General features: G+C 50.0%; 1 protein-coding gene across 1 annotated transcript; it reads right to left on the reverse strand.

Annotated features, from left to right (window-relative positions):
• Positions 1-741: 741 nt before the first annotated feature.
• LGALS2 (galectin 2) lies at positions 742-21,202 on the reverse strand. The gene is made up of 6 exons (XM_054631401.2): positions 21,086-21,202; positions 13,541-13,661; positions 6,887-6,992; positions 2,420-2,502; positions 2,049-2,208; positions 742-946 (listed from the first exon to the last, which is right to left on the reverse strand). Exons 3-6 carry the CDS (start codon positions 6,890-6,892, stop codon positions 800-802), a joined length of 396 nt encoding a protein of 131 aa, XP_054487376.2. The 5' UTR covers positions 6,893-6,992; positions 13,541-13,661; positions 21,086-21,202; the 3' UTR covers positions 742-799.
• Positions 21,203-21,280: the final 78 nt, after the last annotated feature.

Below are 21,280 nucleotides of genomic sequence, written 5' to 3' on the forward strand. Positions count from 1 at the left end.
TGGACCAGGCTCTCTGTAAGATGCTCTTCTACTCTGCTCCCCTCCCACCCAGCCTGAAGTGTCCCAATGTTTGCTGTCACACATCAGTCTCACTTTTGAGTTGGCAAGGTACTTTAGAATTAGAGCAGCAGCATGTAATAATTGGGACTAATTGCCTGTAGTCCTGTACTAGGAGGTACTGAGCCACATGACTGAGCCCAAATCCCACTGCCTCATTTTTGATGAGTAGGATCTGCTGTGGAAATGTCAGAGTAATGGCTAACCTGACTGGAATGTGCCAGCAGATAAGTGAGGTGAGGTAGAAGGGAAAGTTGGAGATGATCCCTTATCTATGGCAGGAATGTTGGCTGGGGGCACACCTGTGCTGTCATCCCCATGCCACCTTTTAATGATGCACTTTTGTAGCACATAATGCCACATCAAATGCCACTTCATTTACATTTATGCCTTCCTTCCCATTTCACCATCCCCTCTTCCCAAAAGCTCGGCTGCAGGAAGTAATGGAGCTTTGTAAAAAGATTACACAACTGTTTCTCCAGCAATCATATGGTGTCCTCATCCTGGACCCCACCTACAGCCTGCTTTGGCCTACCTACCATCCCTTCAACCCCACAGCCTGTTCTGACCTGGAAGGTACCTGGCATTATCCCACAATGGCTTCTTTCCTATTGGTGGGAGAACCTTGGGCTTGGTCAGTGGCTTGCACAAGAGACACAGAGCTCTCACAGAAGACAAAGCAGCTGGAACAGCCAGTCTTCCACTGGCTTGGGTTTTTATTAGAGCCAGGAAGCAGTGCCCATCAGGTGAGCTTGAAGGAGATGATCCTTAGGCCCCCCAGGATGCTTGCATAGGTGATGTTCTGGTAGCCGTGCCGGTTGGGGAAGCACACCTCATGGCCATCGGACAGCTTCACACGGAACTTGTCTGACAGCATTTCAATGAAGAACTGGGAGAAAAAAGAGAAAGAAGGGCAGGAATTGGGAGCAAAGAGGGTATTCAGAGGTCAGCTTTTAGGCAAAAGGCCTGACTGTTACATTAGAGGGTCAGACCTGTCCACTACAACCTTAAGCAAGGTGCTGGGGGTTGAGGTAAGGGTGATTCAGGAAATGAGCAGTTGATATCAAGGGTCTAAGCAGGAATACAGACTATGACTGGGGACAGGAACTCTCCCAAGGCTGTTTCAGGTACTCAGACTGTAAACTCACAGCAGCTAAACCCAGGTATGCCTTTACATGTATTCAGAGAGCATATGGAAGGTGTACCACCACTGTTCTCCTGAATAAACCTGACCTCCCAATGCCCTCAGCAGCTCACCAGGACTCAGAAAAAGGAGCTTTGCTGATAAACGTGCACAAGCAGACAGGACAAGAATGCATCACCGGTCATTGAAAACTAAAGGCAATGTTCCCCAAAGCCATCACCTCACTACCCCTTCCCCTAGAGCCATTTCTAGCTGAGGAAACAATCTTTCTCTCCACAGATATAGGAACTACTCCTATATGCAGCCCTGTTAGTGATTTGGGACATCAGATAAGGTGAGGCAGCAACTAGGACAGCATCCCTGGCAGGAAGAGAGGAAGGACAGATTGGCAGCATGGATCCAGGAGTAATTAGGACAGAAGAGTTCAGGGAGAGGCTTTTGGGCATTGCTCCAAACTCGAGGTTGCCTTAAAGCCTGTGTTTACATAGGAAGGAGGGAGAGAAATAAGGTAAATAGCAGCAAAACCCTACTTCTTGGAGACTCCGTTTACTTTCATACATGCCCCAGGTACACACCCCTGCTGGGCAGATGGAGGGGCCAGGAAGCACTTACAAAGTGTGAGACAGACAGGGCTCACTTAAAATTCCCAGAAACATTGCAATTTTGAAAGAGGAGTGGAAACAGCAATCAGGCCCAAAAACCCAGAAGAGGGACCATGGTGAGGGAGCAGGAGGTATTCAGTGGGACCGGGAAAACTATGGGAATCTGCTAACCAGGAGCTTCCCCTCACACCCTATCACCCCAAACACACCCCACATATCCCCTGACACCACGCTGGCACCCTCACCTTTACAGTGCAGCCCCTGAAGAAAGGGAGGTGGCAGTCACGGAGTTCCGTCTCCCAGGAATCAGAGCGCTTGGAGTTACAGACAATGACAGACTCGTTGAAGCGGGGATTGAAGTGAAATGCCAGATCTCTTGAGCTGTAGCCAAGATTGATGCTGAAGCTGTAAAGGAGCGTGAGGAAAGTCATATGCATGGACAGGAGAGGGTCTTGGAAGACTTGATATCCAACACACATCTCTGCACCCAGTTCCTCCATCAGTGTTACAGGTGGCACAAAAATGTGCTATTTTGTATCTGGCAACCTTGGAAAACCACCTTCCTCTATAGCCCATCTTCAACCCTGGCATGGCAAGATGGTTTCTTTGTACTTACCCAACAGTATCAGCAGATATTTTGCCCTTCACCTTCAGGGTGTTCCCAGGCTTCATATTCAGGTTTAAGATTTCAATATTTCCCTAAGGCAGAGAAAAATAGTCTGTGAGGCTCCTTCAGCCATTCCTCCTGACTTGGCACTGCAATTGAGAGGGTGCTGCTTGGAGGCATCCCAGCCAGGAGAACATAAATTGCTCTCAGCTGGTGCTCCTCTCATGACAAAACCCTCCATGCTGCAAGTCTTGCATGAACTTCTCATTCAGTGAGAGAAGAGTGGGCTGAGTGAAACCCGCAAGAGAGAAGAGACATCTGAGAGAGAGGAAGTGAAAACTGTCTTGTTCTCAGCAGAATTAAGAGAAAGCAGGACAGCAGAGATACAAAGAGGGTTAAAGCAGAGGGGCACTGTCCAGGGTTTGGTGGAAAGCCAATGCTGCCCAAGAAATGCAAATGGTGAGAGTGGCTATGACTCACCAGTCTCACTCAGCCTTGCTGAGCTGAGGACCCTGGGTGACAGAGGACAGGAGCAGCAGCCCTTACAGGCATTTTCCTCAGAGGGCAGAGTAACCAGGCAGGGAGACACCAGCAGTTTAGCTCAGAAATGCTTTGCACATTGGACCTTACAGCTCTAAACTTCACTGTGGTTTACACATTAACATGACTTCTGCTTCTAAAAAGTTCCAACAGCTGCTATTAAGCCAGAAGACTTTGATGCTAGGAAAAAACCTCCATATGTACACTTCTTACTAGGGATTCCAGCAAATAAAGCAAATCCCAGCCTCCTTGGTGGCTCCCAGGGGAAGGACTATGACACAGAGCCCTTAGGGGTGCTACTGTAGACATGAGCTAGGACAAGCATCTTCCCAGCTGGCCAGGGAGGTGTGACCACCATGTTCCCTTCTTTCCTGTGTGTAACAGCTCACCTAAAAGAACATCCCATCCTTTTGTGGCAAGGGGCAGCTCCAAAATCCATACCAGCAGACAAAAATGATCTCCACCATCCTTCCCCACAGTGTTCCAAGGAAGGGCTCAAAGGGGCTTGGAGGAGAGGACAACCAACACATCCTCTCTAGATGGCTTGAGTTATGGAGTGTCTTTTGCAGCAGTGACAGAGTGGCATCCCAGCTTCTTCCCTTCTTGTGGCTCTAGATTCAGCTGTGTGGATTGCAGTAACCATATGTGCCAGCTCTCTACAACCTCCCATCCAAGCCCCATCCAAACCCAAAACTTTTAGCCTGAGGAGCCACACACCAGGCCACACCAGGTTCAATAGTCCCATGTAGGGGGATACAGTATGGGTAAATGAAGGTGGTATAGAATACAATCTTATCCCCTAAAGAGTTGCAGCTGAGACAATTACTAAAGATCAAGAACAGTCCTGATGTTAACAGGCCACATTTTTAGCCAATAAAAAGAGTGTTATAAAAGAGTGGATTGGTGGGAAGGGGAGTCAGTTGGCTACTATGGGGACAAGGAAGAGTCAGTGCCTAGAGGAACTGCCTATAAGAAACCTCAAGGAGGTATGAAACTCTAGCAATATGGAACTCTTGCACTATAAGACAACAGTCCCATCCTTCCTAACCCTTAGATATAGGAATGTTGTCCTCACCGGAGAGTATCATCCCTGCTGTATTCTTCCCAGGTAAGAGCTCAGTAGACAGTGCCCCTGCTTTCTAAGACTCCAAAAGTCAAGTGGAAGAGGGAGACAGAGGAGGGGGTTAAGGCTTGGGAGACCAGTCATCCCTCAGTCCCCCTCCCAAGCCCTACAGAGAGCAGCTGAGTGCTCCTGCTGCTGCACACTCAGCTGGTAGACAGCTTCTACCCTTCCCTAAAACATTCTGAAGAAAGGAGAAGTAAGTGCTGATAAGCACTTCTTCCCTGGATTGTTTCCCACAAGTGAGGGGTCATAAACTCCAGCAGGCTTGGGAAATTTGTTTACTGTGGAGAACCTGAAACTGTTGGTGAAACCTCCAGGGCTGAGCACAGAACCAGCAGGAACCAGTGCTGGGGATGGTGTTTTCTGGCATTGGGTCTCTTTCCCACCACACTGCTGTGTCCACAGCACACCTGTACACACCTTCCTATCACACTACTGCCCTGCAGCCATCCCAGGGATAATACAGAGCCCAGGGTCCCCTTCTCAAATATTGGAGCAAAACTGAATGGCTGGCTAAATTGCACAGTTACTTGCTTTTTATCTGGGGAGTAAGGACGTGCTGTCTGAACAGTATCCTGGATATTCCAGTCTTAGTAAATATACCCATGAGAAGGAGGTCTTCTACAGACTTAGGCAAGAGCAAACAAGCAGTAATTGCTTATTTTCATTAAGTATAAACGTATTAAACCAAGGTATATCTTTCCAACACAGTTTATAAATGTCATACTTGTTAACCTTCATTACTTGCTAAATTTGTAAACAAAACTCAGAGATACATACACAAATTAAAACCTCCAGAACACAGTACACAGAAAAGCTAAAAACTGCTGTGGATGCCTAAGGTTGGAATAGGAGAACTCTCAGCTCTAGTTGCAGTTTCTAATATGCAGGATTCCTATAACCTGGAAAAACCATAAAACGTAATCGCTCCGTTTCTGTCTAACCATGGCACAGTGGGTTAACAGCAGGGCATTTATCCATCTGACAATAATTTGATGGATTTTTCTAGAACTATCTTTCACTTCCCAAGGGTAACACAGAAAACTTTAGCTCTGTCACCACCCTATCAATACCCACAGCAGCGGGTACTGTTAATGGAATCAAGTCTTGGTTTAGATTTTGGCTTTGCTGTGCTGGTATAAATTTGACAGACCCACCAGGGGGGTTCAGGTGGTTTCTCAGAGGCTGCTCCAACCCATCCCATATGGCACCAATAATTCCCTATTTCCTGGGAGAATTCATACCAGGTAGGTATGTGAATTTGGTCTATATGTGGTTATGCCACTGCTGCAGTAATATTCATGGTGCCATCCATTTGTATGTGAATTTGGGCATTTGATACAAACATTTTCAGCCTATCTGAAAGGCCACAGAGGGGAGAAGTTAATAGGGCTGGACTGACAGGAGCTACTATTAGGACTCGCCTTAATTGATGTTGCTTTCATACATTGCTTAAATACACACTGCCTTTTGCACAGAGGCTGCCAGATCTGAGAATCCTGTCGTTTTAAACAGCAGCAGGCTTTCCTGTGTCCTATCTATGCCCCCAGCCCAGCAGGCAGCTCAGGTAGTCAATGAGTAGTTATGGTTACCTGGGGTAGTAGTTAAAAATACTCCATGTCACCAGAATCTTTCTGCCTCTTCCTCACTCAGCAAATCTGATCTCTGCCCATAAGGGAAACTTGTATTCAGTTTCATATTCCCCTGAACATCTAGAATGTTCTTCCAGTAATGTATCTTACTCTGCAGGGAACCATAGTGTGGGTTTCTCCACCCCCCTCATGCACAGTTTCAGTTTCAATTAAAGGCTGACCTTTTTCTGCTTTTGGGGTAGAGTGAGAGTCTGCCTCTAAATCATCATCATTGTACCAAATGTCCCCATCCCATGTTTCAAGATCCTGACAATATACCACCCCATAGATATGCTGGACTGAATTAAAGGATGATTCATGTGGGATTTTATCAAGTAACTTACCTAGATTTTTCTGCATCTGTTTTTCTCATATTTCAGCTGCAGACAGTAGTTTTTCTAATTGCTAATTTTTATTTAAAAGAATATCTATTAGTTTTTACAACTTCTCCTGTGCCCCTTTCTCAAAAGACAATGCTGTTCTAGAACCTTATTTTCTGACTTCAAACTCATGAATTTTAGATCTGCAACCCTTTTCAGGTGGCAGGTTTGATTTTTGCACACAAGATGAACAACCTCCCAAAACTGCACAAATAACTTACCTTCTTACCTTTCATGGGCAACTTACCTTTTCCTCATCCCATTTTTCATTCGACCTGCAAACTAGTCATGTGGTCAGCTATTGCCTGTACATTATCACAATTAGTTTATACCCATTCCAACCCTAGAGGAGAGAGGCAACTACCAAACTTCCACAGGAGAGAGTGAAATTTTAGCTTTACACTGGTCACCCTTGAAAACCATTTTGCCTTTGGTCTCCCTCAGAGAGAGATGACCTGGGCACACCAGGCAGGAGAAAGCTGTCACCCACAGAGGGACAGTAAAAGTAACAGTAAAGGCTTGGTCAATCTCCCTCAGAGGCTTAATCTCCCACCAGGTAGGGAGAACAGTCAAAGTTCGGAACTGTTGAACAGTACTTTGGACCAGAAAATGGTGATGCCAATTAAAATGTTACGATTCGCTGTTGAAGTCATCTGCCCAAATTAAGGTGGAAAGAAGACTAAATGCCAGTTCAACAATGCCGACTTTATTTTACAAAATTAATCTTATATGGAAAAGAGAAAGGGAGAGAGAAAGAGAGAAGGGGAGAAGAAGCAAGACAGGTCAAGTAGAAGGTAGTCACCTCCATGGATCTAGCAGCCTCCTGTTGGTCCTTCTGTGCCTTGGGATTCTTGATGGTGGGGTCTCATCCAGTTCACTTTATTTCCTCAATAATTCTTATGCAGTCCCTTATTTGGGTAAAAAGCAGAGGCAGAAGTGGCTTTCAGTTCCACGTTAGCATGTGAGGCAGGAGTAGGCGTGGTTCTGCCATCGCACACACTCAGATCTTAATTTAACAGCCACCAGGGGATTCTGGGGGTTGTGTGAAGCAAGTACCTCAAAAAATAAGTGTCCTATTTGTGACCCCACTTCTTGCACTTCCACAGTAGTTCACTTCTTATCCAACACACCACAGCTGAACTTTGACCTGAACAGTTTTGGTTCAGTTAAACTGAACCAAAACTGAAACCTTGCTTCCTTCATGGGTTGTGCACAGGCACTCGTGACTTTTTTGCTGCAACAAGTTCACCACCAAGCCCTTGTTTAAGGCATGTACTGCAAATTACTAACCCTTTCCTTACAGCCTGAGAGGGAGAGCAGTGTGTGTCTCCTAATTGTGTCCAGTTCTGGGCTCCTCAGCACAAGAGAGACATGGAGCGCCTGGAGCGGGTCCATCAGAGAGCTAGGGAGATGATGAAGGGACTGCAATGTCTCTTATAAGGAAAGGCTGAAGGAGCTGGGCCTGTTCAGCCTTGAGAAGAGACAACTGAGAAGGGACTTCACCAATATCTATCAGCATCTGAAGGAGGGTGTCAGAGGGATGGAGCCAGACTCAGTGGTCAAGCAATAGGACAAGAGGCAACGAGCAGAAACTGATTCACAGGAAGTTCCACCTGAACGCGAGGAAGTGCAGGTGACTGCACAGTGGAACAGACTGCCCAGAGAGGTTGTGGAGTCTCCCTCACTGGAGATATTCCAGGACCATCAGTATGCAATCCTGTGCAATGTGCTCTGGGACAATCCTGCTAGAGCAGGGAGGCTGGGCAAGGAGGAGATGAGCCCCTGTGAGCCCTTCCAACCTGACCCATTCTGTGATTCTGTCTGAGGGATGAGTAAAACTCCCTGTGCAGAGAGTTGAGTGCAGAGCCACAAGTACCGAGGATGCAAGAATATGCAGAGAGGGAGACAAGCAGGAAAGAGGCACGAGCTGCTCAGAGAGGGGCCATGAGATTTTATCAAGATAACATTTACCCCCTCCTACAATGCTCAGCAGGGGCGTTCACCCCCCTTTTATTTGCCATTGGGAACAATAGTGGGAAGCCAGGCAGCAACTCTGCCAGCACTGGCGACTTCCTTCGTCTGCAGAGCTGAGCCTCCATGTGGTCACACACCAGCCCTGTGCAGATGGTCTCCCTCATGCAGGGGTATGTGCTCCCCACATCAGAAGGGGATGAGACTTTAGGGACCCCAGAAGAGTCAAAATTCTCTACTGCAGTTGGAGAATTTTGGAGATGGCGATTGGGATGATGAAAGGAGAGTGACAGGGGCAGGTTGATATTTCCCTGCTGACACTGCAAAGCAGAAAGCCTGGGGAAACAATGATAACATGGGAATGTAAATCCCAAAGAAAGAGGAAATCCGGCTAAAGAGCATCTGCAAAAGAGGTGGAGTATCTGTGCAGTAAGGAAAACATAAACAATAGCTGAAGAAGCTGGCAGCTGCTGGTGCAAAGGATCCAGGAACCCTTCACTCCCCAGAGACATGATCCTATAATAGGATACCTGATTGGGAGCACCCCTCCAGGGCTCCCTAGATTTTTACCCAGGCCAGAGGGCAGTTGTACTGGTATGGGACACCCATGTTCACACCACTGTGACCAGAGGAGCATTTGCTGCATTCCCAGAGGGACAGCAAAGACCCAACAAGCAGTCACTTGGTGTGAGGGTGGGGGTCACCTGTGGCCCAAGGGCAGGGTGAGCTTCCAGCAGGGAGCAGGCAGGCCTGCAATTTTGCATGGAGAAAACAAAATAACCCCAAACATATTTTAAGAAGGGAAGAGCCTAATGCAAGCATGTTGGCTTTCAGCCAGGAGAATGGTAGGGCAGGTCCTCTGCAGACAGCTTTCACCCCATAAAATGCAGCAGTTCTATTGCGGAGGTCCCACATGGTAAATTTTGGGGTCAGCAATCTTTCCCAGCCTTCCTGTTAGTCCTGAGGTGGTCTCAGGCCACCAGGAGCACCAAGGAGATCTCAGGACCCTGGGTGCCTCCAGACAGCAGCACCTGATGTACCATAGCCTAGAGCTGCCACCACAACCACAGGGCACCACACAGCTGTTGAGAACAGACCGAATGCTGCCCTCCCCAGCAGGCTGCCAAGATCCTCGGCAGTATCCTTGCTGGCAGCAGGATTTATTTTGTTTTCTTATTTGGGCAGGAGATAAGCCAGCTAGGTGTGAAGCCCTGAGGAAAACCACAGACTTCCCCACTTCCCAGCCAAAGTAGACTCAGCAGTTAGAGGATTCTCAGGGCCTTCTGTGGCAGAGACAGCCCCCAGAATCCACACCAGCACGCCAAAATCATCCCCACCCTCTCTCTCAACAGTATTCTGAGGAAGGGCTGCAAGGGGCTCAGAGGAGAAGGCAGCCAACACATTCTCTGTAGACAACAGGAGCTATGAACAGCCCCCTGCAGACTGACACGGGTCACCACCAGAGATAAATGCTCAATCCAGAAGGCATCAGGAAGATAGAGGAAGGCAAGGCAGCCATTCTGGGTGCATGGATGCATGTTCCACTGTCCCCACATCAACCCAAGCTCTGCAAGAAGAGGGCAGAGATCCCTTTAGCACCCTCATGAAAGGCTTGGTGCTAACTAGGCACCAAAGAAGTGGCACTGGAGAATGGCACATGTCATGGTTTGACACTGGGACAATGCCAGTGCCTCCATGAGAATGCTCTCTCCCTGGTTTCTGCTGTGAGATGTGACCAGGAATAAGCAAAGCAGGCTCCCAATTAGGAAAAAAAATTTATTAACTAAACTACAAGGAAAAGGGGAAAAAAAAGAAACACACAAGGAAAATGAAAACTTCACAAATACATCTCCTCCTCCTCCTCCCCAAATTCCCAATACAATACATCCCCCAAATCATCGACTCTCGGTCCGGCACCACCCTTCAGAACATTCAATCCTCAGTTCATCAAGAGGAGAAGGAGTCCTTCTTGTGCCAATGGGGACCTCTTCCTTTCATGTCCAGTGCTCTCACCATTGAACACGGACCAGAGCTGCTTCTAGGGTCGACTTTTAAGGATGCTTCGTCCCACTCCAAAAAGGCACAGTCTCAACTTTGGGACATCTGTCCCCCCATATTTTTCACCCCTGGGGCCGAGGGGTACCCACACGGAACCCTCTTGGTCCTGAGGCATTGCCTCCCCCTAGAATGCAGTCCCTGTATTACAAGGAACATGGTTCTGTCCATGGCTACACAAAAAGAATCCAGCATAAGCTACTCCATCTCTTCCACCTGAGCTCTTCTCTATTTCTCTCGTGGCCCATTTCCTCTTATCTCATCTCTATCTCTCTTCTCATTCGGCTCCAGGAGGATTAGCATTTGTAAGGTTTCCATCATCCAAGAAAAGGGTTAAAAATCTGAGGCTCTGTCTGTCCAGAACTCCCACGGCTGCCCTGCCGGGCACCTTCTCGCCGCATCCCCCCCCTTCTCCTTCTTGGCCGGCCACTATTAAATTTCAAGGTGGCACAAGCACAGGCTCTGTCTCTCCTGGGAGGGGGTGGTGGCTGCCCGATGCCCCTCAGTGCTCCTCCTCCACCCTTCCATCCTGCAGGGGCCTTCCCCTCCCTTCTGTCCAGGCCCGGCCTACCTCACCCGGCCACATGGCTGCCCCTGCCCCGCCCAGCCCGCAGCCGGGCAGGGGAGCCCTGAACCCTTCACTGACCGGAACCCAAGAGAGCCTCCCAGGGCAGAGCCCTGCTTTAACCCCGTGTGCTCAGAGGCCGATCCAATGTCCCAATGGCCACATTAGGTGCCAATATTAAAATCTGAGCATCCATTGGCCTGACCACAGCATCCCAGAAAACATATTTCCTGTCAAACCACCACAGCACGGCAGCATGGATAAGGTACCTGTCCCACATTGCACTCCAGGCACCGAGGGAGCCTGTGCCTTGGACCAGGCTTCAGTGTCTGCTCAAGGCAAAGGGAGCTGGAGAGATCAACCATGCATTCTTTCTCAGAGTAGCAGCTGCTTACTCTGCTATTATTTCCTACTGCTTCATATAATTTGTACTCCACAGCAAGCTATTGTCCCTTTCCACTGGCTATTTATTTCCTTGAATAGCCTCTGGGGAAAGATTTCAGTGCGAGAGTAAAGAAAAAAGAAAAACTCCACACAATAAATCTCAAGCAGTGACCTGATTTAAACTGTGTTCTCTGACCTCATCTGGGTCCTGGTTGTGGTTCCTCATGGCACTTGTGATTAAGGCCTGTTTCTGCTTTGATTTCCTCTCTTCATTAAGCCTAGGGGGGAATGACCCCTGCCTTAGAGGGCTGTGGGGTGGATTTTCAGAGGCCAGGGCTCAGGATACAACTGAGCAGAAGCTTCCACCACCTCCTAAAGGAGATGCTCAGCCCTCCACCTGCCAGTACAGAAATTCCTGAATAGGACTAGCTTCCCCTTTAGTCAAGAGGTGTTGGTTGGTCTCTCAGAGAGTGCTGCAACCTACACCCAGCTGATCCCTGAGCTCTGAAAGTCAGCCAGCTTCCTAATGGAGGAGGACCGAAAGAACAAAGTGTGCTTACCTCAGCCAAACACTGAGGTAAGCAAGAAACTGGGTAAGCAGGTCTGTGGATCTGAAGGGTGTTTACAGGAGACAGTTGTCCAGGAGATGCAGGAGAAGCCAAAGCAAGGATAAGCACAAGAAAAAAGCGCCCAGGAGCATCAAGCTCCTGCCTAAGATGTTACCCAAAGTGGGATGGCTCCTCTAGAGAAAGCACTGGTCTCCACATTCAGATCAGGTAAAATGGGAAGGAACAAAGGACTAGAGGTTAATCTCCTGCCACTCCTCCTGCCTCAGCTCCCTCACAGTGCATCATCCAGAGCACCTGTGGAAACTACAGAATAAGCATGCATGATCTAAACCAGAGGGCAAGACATCAGAGGCCATCAGCATCCAGTAGGCTCCACGAACATCACCCCTCTTCAGCTGTAGGGTGCAGTTTCTCTTCCTTAGGAAGTGGGGGAAAAGAAGGAAGGACAAAGATAGCTGAAGAACTAAAATGTGGGGGAAGCCCCACACCTTTCTTCAGAGCTAAGGGCAGCAGTGAGAAAGGGAATCTGCATCAAGCAGTGGAGCAGATGAAGAACACAGGGAACAAGTACAGCCTCAGACTCCATCTCTCTCCCTCCTCTCTCTGAAGGGCGGTGGTGCCACGGTGGCTGGCATCTCCCATCTCCATGGGAGAGCTCAAATGTGCTCTGATGGATAGTTTCCAAGTTATGTCCTTGAACCTTTGCAGGGAATGTCTGTCCCAGGCAGCTCTGAAGTCTGTAGAAACATTTCTGTGTGGTCAGAGCTGTGCACAGGGAAGGGGAGAAAGGTGGCTCATTTGCAAGGAAGTTGGTCGATAAAGGGTCATTTTTATCAACCCAAGCAGCCAGATGAGTCACATCTTCTGTCCCCAGCTTGGCTGAGGGGCAGGAGAATGAACACAACTGGCAGAGGGTAGAGAAGGGAGGTCAGAGCACTGATGGCATGCCACCCAGTTCCATTTCCAGACTTCATTTCTCCAATTCTTTCACTCATAGGTGCATGCCAGGAAATGCGGGTTGTGGGAAAGGCTTTCAAAAACACGCCTGGAGATAATAATTCACTTGTGTTGAAAGCTTCCCTACTGGAAAATAGAAGATGTATAGAAAGCTCACAGCTTCTCTCTCTCTGGGACTTTTGGGATCACACAGCTCTACCCACAATCTCTAGATGAGATATGATTAGCTTAATGGGAAAAGGATCTTCCAAAGAGCACTCCACAAAGGATCAGCTTCATGAGGTCTTAAGGTCCACTTGCATCTTCCACCAAAAGATTATCATCTGCAACAGTTTTATCTTACTATTGAGCAAAGAAGATGGCAGCTCCCTCACAAGAGGAAACTGAGGCACAGACACCCAAGTCCACATCCAAAATCAACTCCGCCTGTTTGGATTCTCATCCTAAAGTTTTCATGGCCACAAAATCAAATCACATAAATCAAATCATTTTGCAAACCTGTGCAAAAAGCTAAAAGGAAGCTGTGCTCCCCTAGCTGATACCGCTGGAGTATCAAAGATGCTGATCTCTTATCACACCGACTACTATCAGCAGAAGGTACTGAGGAATTCAGTGCCTCTGGAAAAAATCAGCCCTTGGGTGAGTCCAATTAAGTCTGAAAACCAGAGGCATTCAAAGAACAGAAGTCTTCCTGCAGTGGAAGCCATGGCACTTCCAAGATGCCCCAAGCCCAATTTCATTGAGTTCAAGGGGACTATTTCCCACAACAGAGGCAGCATGAGACCAGCTGGCTGGAACTAGAATAAGCAAAAAAGAAATGCAGCATTGCACCATTATACAAAAGGTCCTTGGGGACCTCCCTCCACAGAGCAGCCATCCTGGATTCAACCCCCCAGCCCAGCAAGGGCAAGAAGTGAGAGTGCCTGCCAAGTCTCCCTTTCAGAGTGATTCTCACGGCTTCCTGCGCTCAGCCCAGGCAGGTTGGACAACTCTTGAGGACTTGCAGGAATCTTTCAGACAAGCAGAATCCATCTGAGTCACACACACGAGGCACAATGCCAATGGTGGCTCATCCACTGGAAAAAAAAAAAAGAGAAAGAAAGAAATGTTAAGGGAGAAATAGCAAGTTTTGAAAAGCCACAAGAATTAACAGCTCATAGGCTGGAAAGAAGGGGAGGAAAAAAAAAAGTCTGTTCTTCCATGCTCACGTCACTAAAGCCAAGTATCCTTCATCTCCACTGGGAAGCAGCAAGCCACCTTACCACACAGCAGCTTTGAGAGCATCTGAAGGGGCAACCCACCCTGGACCTAAGGCCATGACTGAGGTCTGCAAAGGAAGGGGTTGTCAAGGCAAAACTATACATTGCTGCAAAATCAGCTTGAACAAACTTTGATGGCACTGCAAAATGAAACAGTAAAAACCAAACCAGATGAACATGGGAAAGAAAAGCTGCCAAAAAAAGGGAGTCCAAATCCCCAAATGACTGACTCAGTGCAGGAAATGGGCATCTAAAGAGGGACCTGCAGGCATCTGAAGGAGATCTAAGAAAAGATCAGGCCCACACAAATGACTCTCCATATTCCTCTTCTCCCATTTTCCAGAGGGAAGGGCACCAGAAATACCTATGGACCTTCAGAGTGAGACACAGGAAAAAAGCTGGGCCACAGCACTGCCATGATGTATTTCATCTCCACTAGATACTCCAGGGAGCAGGGCAGTGACTGCTTTGCACTAGGTGGGACACCTAAGTCTCACTTTCCGGCACTACACTGGGCACTCAGGCACACCCTGTCCCACACAGGCGTCCTGTGCCTTCTCTGGACTGCACCCATGAGCCTCTACTCTTGTTTCTGACCCATGTGGCCAGTAGTACATAAGCCCTCATTGGAGCGAAGTGGATGTTTATTTTGCATTCCCAGCAGTCATGCCAAGCTCTTTGTTCTCTCTGGCTCTCTCTTTCCCTTGCTTCCAGTTTGTGCCTTTTCCTGCTGTCCTTTTTTTCCTTGCCACTGGCAGCATGCAGGGGCCAGAACCTGGCTGTGTCTCTCTAGCTGCCCCCAAGTTTCTTTGTGCTGCTCCCCTCCTGGAAAGCCCCCAGCAGCAAAACAAACACCAGGCTTTAATTGCAGTCAGATTCCTGGACGGAGGATGCTTGCTCCAGAGAGAGGAAAAGAATATTTGAAACTAAATGCCTTCAATGCGACTCACCCCAGACTAATCTTATTATATGCCAAGCTGAATAGCCTCAAACATCGTTGCCAACAAACAGATTCAAACAGACTTCCCAAGCTGGGAGATCTGATAAGCACAATGTGAGGACAGGTGGCTTCAACTGCCAGGCAAGTTCCCATCTGCAGCAGATATCTTATCTCTTCTGTCAGGATAGGACACACATCCACACAGCAGGGAAAAGCTAGTGGAGACCTGCTTTCTGGTCCTGAACGTGCACGTAGCACTGCTTACAACACCATCCCTGAGGAACATCTCTATTATTCACTCAGCCTCATTAGGAAAGGGGTGGGAATCTTTCCTGAACATCTCTGTCAGAGACACGGCTTCCCTGAGAGCTGGCTCAGGATGAGCTGAAGAGTGCCTCGCACTAGCTCTGGACACCAGCAGGAGAAGCACAGCAGTCAGAGGGAAGAAGTCTCATAGCCCACTCTTGAACCATGCCATGACACCACAGCTTTTAACCCTACCAAATCCCAGTACCCTCCTGAAATTCAGCCGGAGCACTGCTGCTGGGAACCAGGCTACTCCAGATGCAAAGCTGCTCTCTTTGGGGAGGAGCAACCTCTGCGGAAAGATGAACAGCCTCTGCTAGGAGCATCTCCCTCCTCTCCAAGATGAGGGGGCTTGGGCTGCTCATCAGGGACAGCAAAAATACAAGATGGTTGCAGCAAGATCCAGAACATGGACACTGCCTTTGAAAAGCCTGTGGAGCTGAGTGGAACAGTGAGTGGCTTGAACAAAGCCCCTCCAAGTGGAGACAAGGCAGAGGCTGGTCAAAGGCACCTGCTCCTTCTTCTGGCAGGGAGACACGTCTGTCAGCAGCACGTTAAATGGGGGATACATGAGCTCTGCCCCTGTTCTGCTCCCTGGCTGAGCTCCCAAACCTGATGTGGCCTGGGGTGGCAGGAAAAAGAGGACACAGGTGTGTGTGCATGGGAAGTTCTTGCAGAAGCATGTGCTCCATGGGCTCCTTGTTCTGCCAGCCTCAAGCAGGAGAGCCAGAAGGGCAAATTCCACGTGCTTGTATGCCCAGGCCTGTCTGATCCCTGCATCAAGGAGCAGGCCCACACACTGACCTCATTTGCTTGGACAACATTTTCTCCTAATATCTCACCCACCCCACATGACAGAAGGTCAAATGCAGCCAATGATGCATAGCATGGAGTATTGGACACTGAGTCACAACCCACAGTTCAGCCATACCCAGAGCATTTCCCAGTTTCAGTCTGGCACACACCTCCATCCCACACACTCACCCACGACCTGTTGCATGACATTCCCCAATCTTCGACGAGGAAAACGCTGGAAAATTAGAGGATAAATATACAGGCTGCAGGTGACTGCACTTCAAACACCTGTCTTCTGAAGGATCTGGGCTTACAGGGTGTAGCTGTTTCACCCTTGGCCCCAAAAGCCAAGGAGCAGAACACAGCTCCCATCCATGGGGTTAAAAGCATGGCAACAAGGCTCTGTTGGGAACAGCCCCCAGCCCACCCTGTCCCCCAGCCATGCCTGGGCACTGTGGCACTGCTCAAAACCAAGGCAGGGGGATTGCTAACAACTGCACGGCATAAGCCTGAGGCAATGCTCAGGCCCAGCCCTGCTCCTGTTGCACTTACTAAAACAGATGAAGCCAAAGGGACTAGAAAGGAGCCTATGAAAAGCTAGGTCCACCCTTGAGTAATCTGCGTATGCAGACTCAGCGTCTCCCTCCCCCTCCTCTTGGGTCACAGCTTTCTTTTGATCCCTGGCTCCACATCCACCATGCCCCAGCACTGGGATCGCTCTGCCCTGCTGCTCCTCACCATCAGCAGCAGCAGGGCAGAAGCTGGCTGTAGTGCCAGGTGGCAGAGACTGAGCAGCCAGGCTGGAGGGAGGGCGCCGCCGGACTGCCTCCTCCTGCTGTTTCACAGCCCAGACTTCAGCCAGCACTGGAGTTTTCTAGGGAACCTGAGGCGGCTCCAGCCAAAACGAGATTGCTGGCAATGGGGGATTTTCAAGCCTGGGCCAAAACCCATCTATTCAAGCTCATCATGGCACACTTGAGCCAGCTGCACAGCTGAGTACACGTGCATTTGGCACTGGGGCACTCTGCAGCAGGAAAAGAGACGCTGCACACACCTGATCCCTGAGCTCCTGGATGGCTGCCACATTAACCATCCCCAGCAAACGCTGCACAGGGCTGATCCCTGAGCTCCCAGGCTGCTGCCACATTAACCATCCCCAGCAAACGCTGCACAGGGCTGATCGCTGAGCTCCCAGGCTGCTGCCACGTTAACCATCCCCAGCAAACGCTGCACTGAGGCACACTTCACTGTCGCCGCAATGCGGGGATGTGTTCATCACCCAGCTTGGGGATTTGCTGCAGCTGGGCTCCCCGATTTGCTTCAGGATGCTGAGCTTCGTGTTGCCAATTTCTGCTCAGATCACGCTTGGGTGCCCATGAAAAATGCCTTTGCAATAGGATTTTTCTCCTTCTCCCTCCTGCTGTTCTTTAGAGCCAAACTGTATCTCAGCAAAATCCAGGCTCTTGAACTGCTTTTCTCCCCCCAGTACTTGTGCTCTCTAATCATGCCCCCCCCATCTGCCAGCTGCAATTCTGCAAGCAAGGGGTAAAGCAAGAATGGGTGAATCTGTTCACGTTTTCCAGCGCCTCTGCTGACTCCTGAGCACCGAGTGCACAGTATCGGTCATGGATCTGTTCCAGTCTGGAGCTGATCTCAGTGCTGCGAATGACTCCATCGAGGCTCCCCCTTGCGGGCTCAGGGCCCTCAGCGCTAACTTCAGCCCCATAAATTCAAAGCACCTCGCTCTAACCTGGCAGGTCTTCCTCTCCTTGTTCAGCTTCCAGCTACAAAACCTACCAGCCCCCAAGCCACAGCAACAACGAGGGCTTCTGTCCCATCAGTTTTATTTCATCTTTGCCTGCTGCAGATACAGCTCCTCAGCAGCAAGAGCATTCCCATATTCTTAGAGCCCACCCCAAATGCCTTGAACTTTGTTGGAAAGAAGTTATCAGCATCAGCAAACCCACTTGAGCCCTCCCCAGGGTGTAAAGAGACAGTTTCACTCCCCACACTGCACAGAAAGGCACTGCTGCCTGCTCAGTCAAGGAATAAAGACGCCCCTTGAGCTGGGAAGTAAGGCTTGAACACAAGGAAACAGGGAGCTGCACAGCTCACCTCTAACTCTGGTATTTGCTTCTCTCACTTGTCTCGCTGAGCCAGTTGCTCTAATGACAGAACCAATGTGGAAAGGAAAATTGGTGTACAGAGGTCAAGGCAATTCCCCAATGGAAGAAAATGAAATTATACCCCCATGCTAACAACCAGGGAAACTGAGGCAGCAAGATTAGCTGAGTATTTCCCTGAGTCTTGCTTCAAGACATGCTTAATTGCAGAGATCTAGCCAGCAGGTTTTCTGATCCCTTATGCAGCATCCTGTTTCCTCATTCTGCTCCTGTAGCTGCAGAAAGATGCCTTTGATCACCAGGGACAGCTTCAGTCTTCCTACAGCTGAAAGGGAAACTGCTGAAAGAAATGGAAGGGAGCAATCCTGGTAGATGATTGCATACAAGAAAGTGCTGCATATGAAAGGGAAGGAAACATTTCCTATGAGATTAAAGGAGCTCAAACCTGCTCTCCCTCTACAGAAGTATGCAACTCTATACTTGCCTCTCTAATTGCAACCCTCTGCTGGGAAAGGTATTGCAAAAGGAAGGAGATTAGCCAAGGTCAGGGAATGGCAGGGCTGCAAATCCAGAGGACTGTGTAAAGAGGTGCATGGTCCGAGGTGATGTCAGGAGAGGTGCTGCCTGCTTGTTCCAAGTGAAAGTGGCAGAGTGAAAACTGAGCCAGCCCCAGGAACTGGCTGCTGGAGTCAGCCAGAGCAGGAAAACAAACAAACAAACAAACAAACAAACACACACACACAAAAAAAAGTAACAAAAGATCACAATACCAAACTTCAGGAAAGTGAAAGGTCTCCGGCAGAACACCTTGCTAAAGAAAGAGGAATCTGATTGGGAAAGGAGCGCTCAAGTCCTGGACCAGAGCTGACGACCCTGGAGGAAGCACACACAAGCACATCTGACAAAGATCACAGGGTTCACGTAAAACACGCGGCAGAGAAGCCAAACAAACATGGGAACTGACAAGGGGTGACAGGGTGGTTCTGGCCGGCAGAAGACGACCGGGCAGGTGGAAAACCCCTCTCCCAGGAGGACCCGCCATTCCTCTGAGGCCTTTCCTTCCCGATGGAGAGTGACTTGGCTTGTTTGGGATTCACCTCGAGTGCGCAAGCAGCAGGAGCGTTTGCTGAGCCCGAGCTGCTCAGGCAGGCGCTCCCCTGCCTGCTGGTGCCCTCTGCGGGCGGTGTTGCGGAGCTGGGTTCCACGGGCTGCATCCCTCTGCCGAACCTGGGACCTCACCACTGTGCTGAACCTGGGACTGTGCCCCAGTGCCGAACCTGGGACTGCATCCTTCTGCCGAACCTGGGACCGCATCCCTCTGCCGAACCTGGGAGTGCATCCCTCTGCCGAACCTGGGACTGCACCCTCTGTCGAACCTGGGACTGTGCCCCGGTGCCGAACCTGGGACTGCATCCCCGTGCCGAACCTGGCACCGCAGCCCCTGTGCCCAACCAGGGCCACGCTCTGACCCCATGAGCTGTGCTCATCCAGGCCTCTGGCTTGCACGCCACCACTTTCCTCCGCAACTGGCTCCAAGCTAATTATAGCTCCGGTACTTTCCCTCTGGAGCAGTGTTAATTACAACTTGGAGCGCCTCACTCCGTCCAAACCTAGCTTACAATTCCAGCAGTCAGTAAAAATAAATCGAGGGGAGAAAGGTTGTTCCTCACACATCATCTAGCCGCTCTTACAAGGAGCAAAGATTCACATTCCGATCTCTTTTTCCATTGGCTGCACTTTGGGTCCCTGCTATATGGAAAGCAGATGTACCAAAGGGGAAAGAGACTTGTAAATCTGTGAGAAATGAAAGCAAGGTCGCCGCTGAGAGGACTGTTATGCACGAGTTCACTCGCCATTGTTTGCAACCAGCCGAAAAGAGGTGCAGCCTTCCATTCATCCTGGACTTGCTAACCACTGGGTGTTGCCAAAGACAGGAAAACAAACAGGCTCGAGACTCAGACGGACCGAAACCTGAGCAAAAGGGGGCTGTGTAAAACACCGGCCTGCGAAACCTCTCATTCAGAGGCATCGCTGTGGGGGATGGAGCGGTGCGTGCCTTCTATGCAGATCGTACATGACCTGGAGGGCTCCTAGAGATGACTTCAGGATTCTCAGAAAAAATCAAAGGAATAGTGACAGGCAGGGCTGACTCATAAGATTAAAATAATCTGCGTAAAACGTGCCTGAACACAGCAAGGGGAAGGATGTTGCAATTTTCTATGAAAAGCACTTTAAAAGGGCTTTGTGATGCAAGGCAGTAACAGTTAAAAAAAGAACTACATTCAGGCGCCAAAAAGTGCTTTTTAATGGCCAAAAAGCCCTTACCAAAACAATGGCTATCCATCAGGAAAAGCCATTAGGGGTGACAATAGGGCAGTTCCTCCGTCAACCGCGGGATTAGTGCTGTAAATGAGTAACCCAGCCCGGCAGCGCTGCGCTCAGACGCCTGTCTGCACATCAGAGGCCGGAACGCCGAGTTGCGGCTGCATTGTGCTCTTATCGCCGAGGCCCTGGCCCGCCCCAGCCCCAAACCTCACCGGGCAGCCCTCACACAGGCGCTCCCCGAGGTCGCTCGGGATCTGAAATGCAGAAAGCAAACTGCGAAAGCAGCGAGTCGGGGAGAAGCCGTGCTGCTCCTGGAGCACAGAGAAAACAGGCACTGTTAGGTGCCGCAGTTGGCTGGCCTGGATCACCAGAGCCACATGGAAAGCGGGGACAAACGCAGTTTGTATTCCTGGGACAAACTGAGTTTGTTTTTCTGGGACGCTCCAGCGGGTTCTGGAGCATCACCAGCACCCCCACCCCCGCCCGCCCCACATGCTGCTCGGCCAGGCAGAAGGGCCAGGCCAGGCGCTGGCCAGAAGATCAGCTGCTATTTACAGTACAGTGCAGGGAACGGCACTTGCTGCCATTTATATTTATATTTATTACTGGCCGACACCCGACCCCGGCTGGACTGCCGGGCCCCGGCGGGCGCTCACCGCGCATGCGCGGCCCCAGCCGGCCCGTGTCCTTTTAAAGGACACCGCTGGCCGCCTGCCGGAAGTGCCCGTTCTCCGTGACGGAAGTGGCTTCACTTGCCAGTAACACGGCTTCTTCCGGGAGGGGCCGGCTCGCCCGGTTTCCACGCGGCGCTGCTTTCCGGCGCTCCGCCCCGCCCCGCGCCCGCTTGCCCTCTGTGTCCTTCTCCGGGAGGGCCTTCCGCCTCCCTCCGCTTCCTTCCGCCTCCCTCCGCCTCCCGCGCCCTCCCCTGCCCTGCGCGGTGAGCTCAT

Source organism: Agelaius phoeniceus, chromosome 5 (genome assembly GCF_051311805.1).
Source record: "Agelaius phoeniceus isolate bAgePho1 chromosome 5, bAgePho1.hap1, whole genome shotgun sequence".
Classification (NCBI taxonomy): Eukaryota; Metazoa; Chordata; class Aves; order Passeriformes; family Icteridae; genus Agelaius; species Agelaius phoeniceus.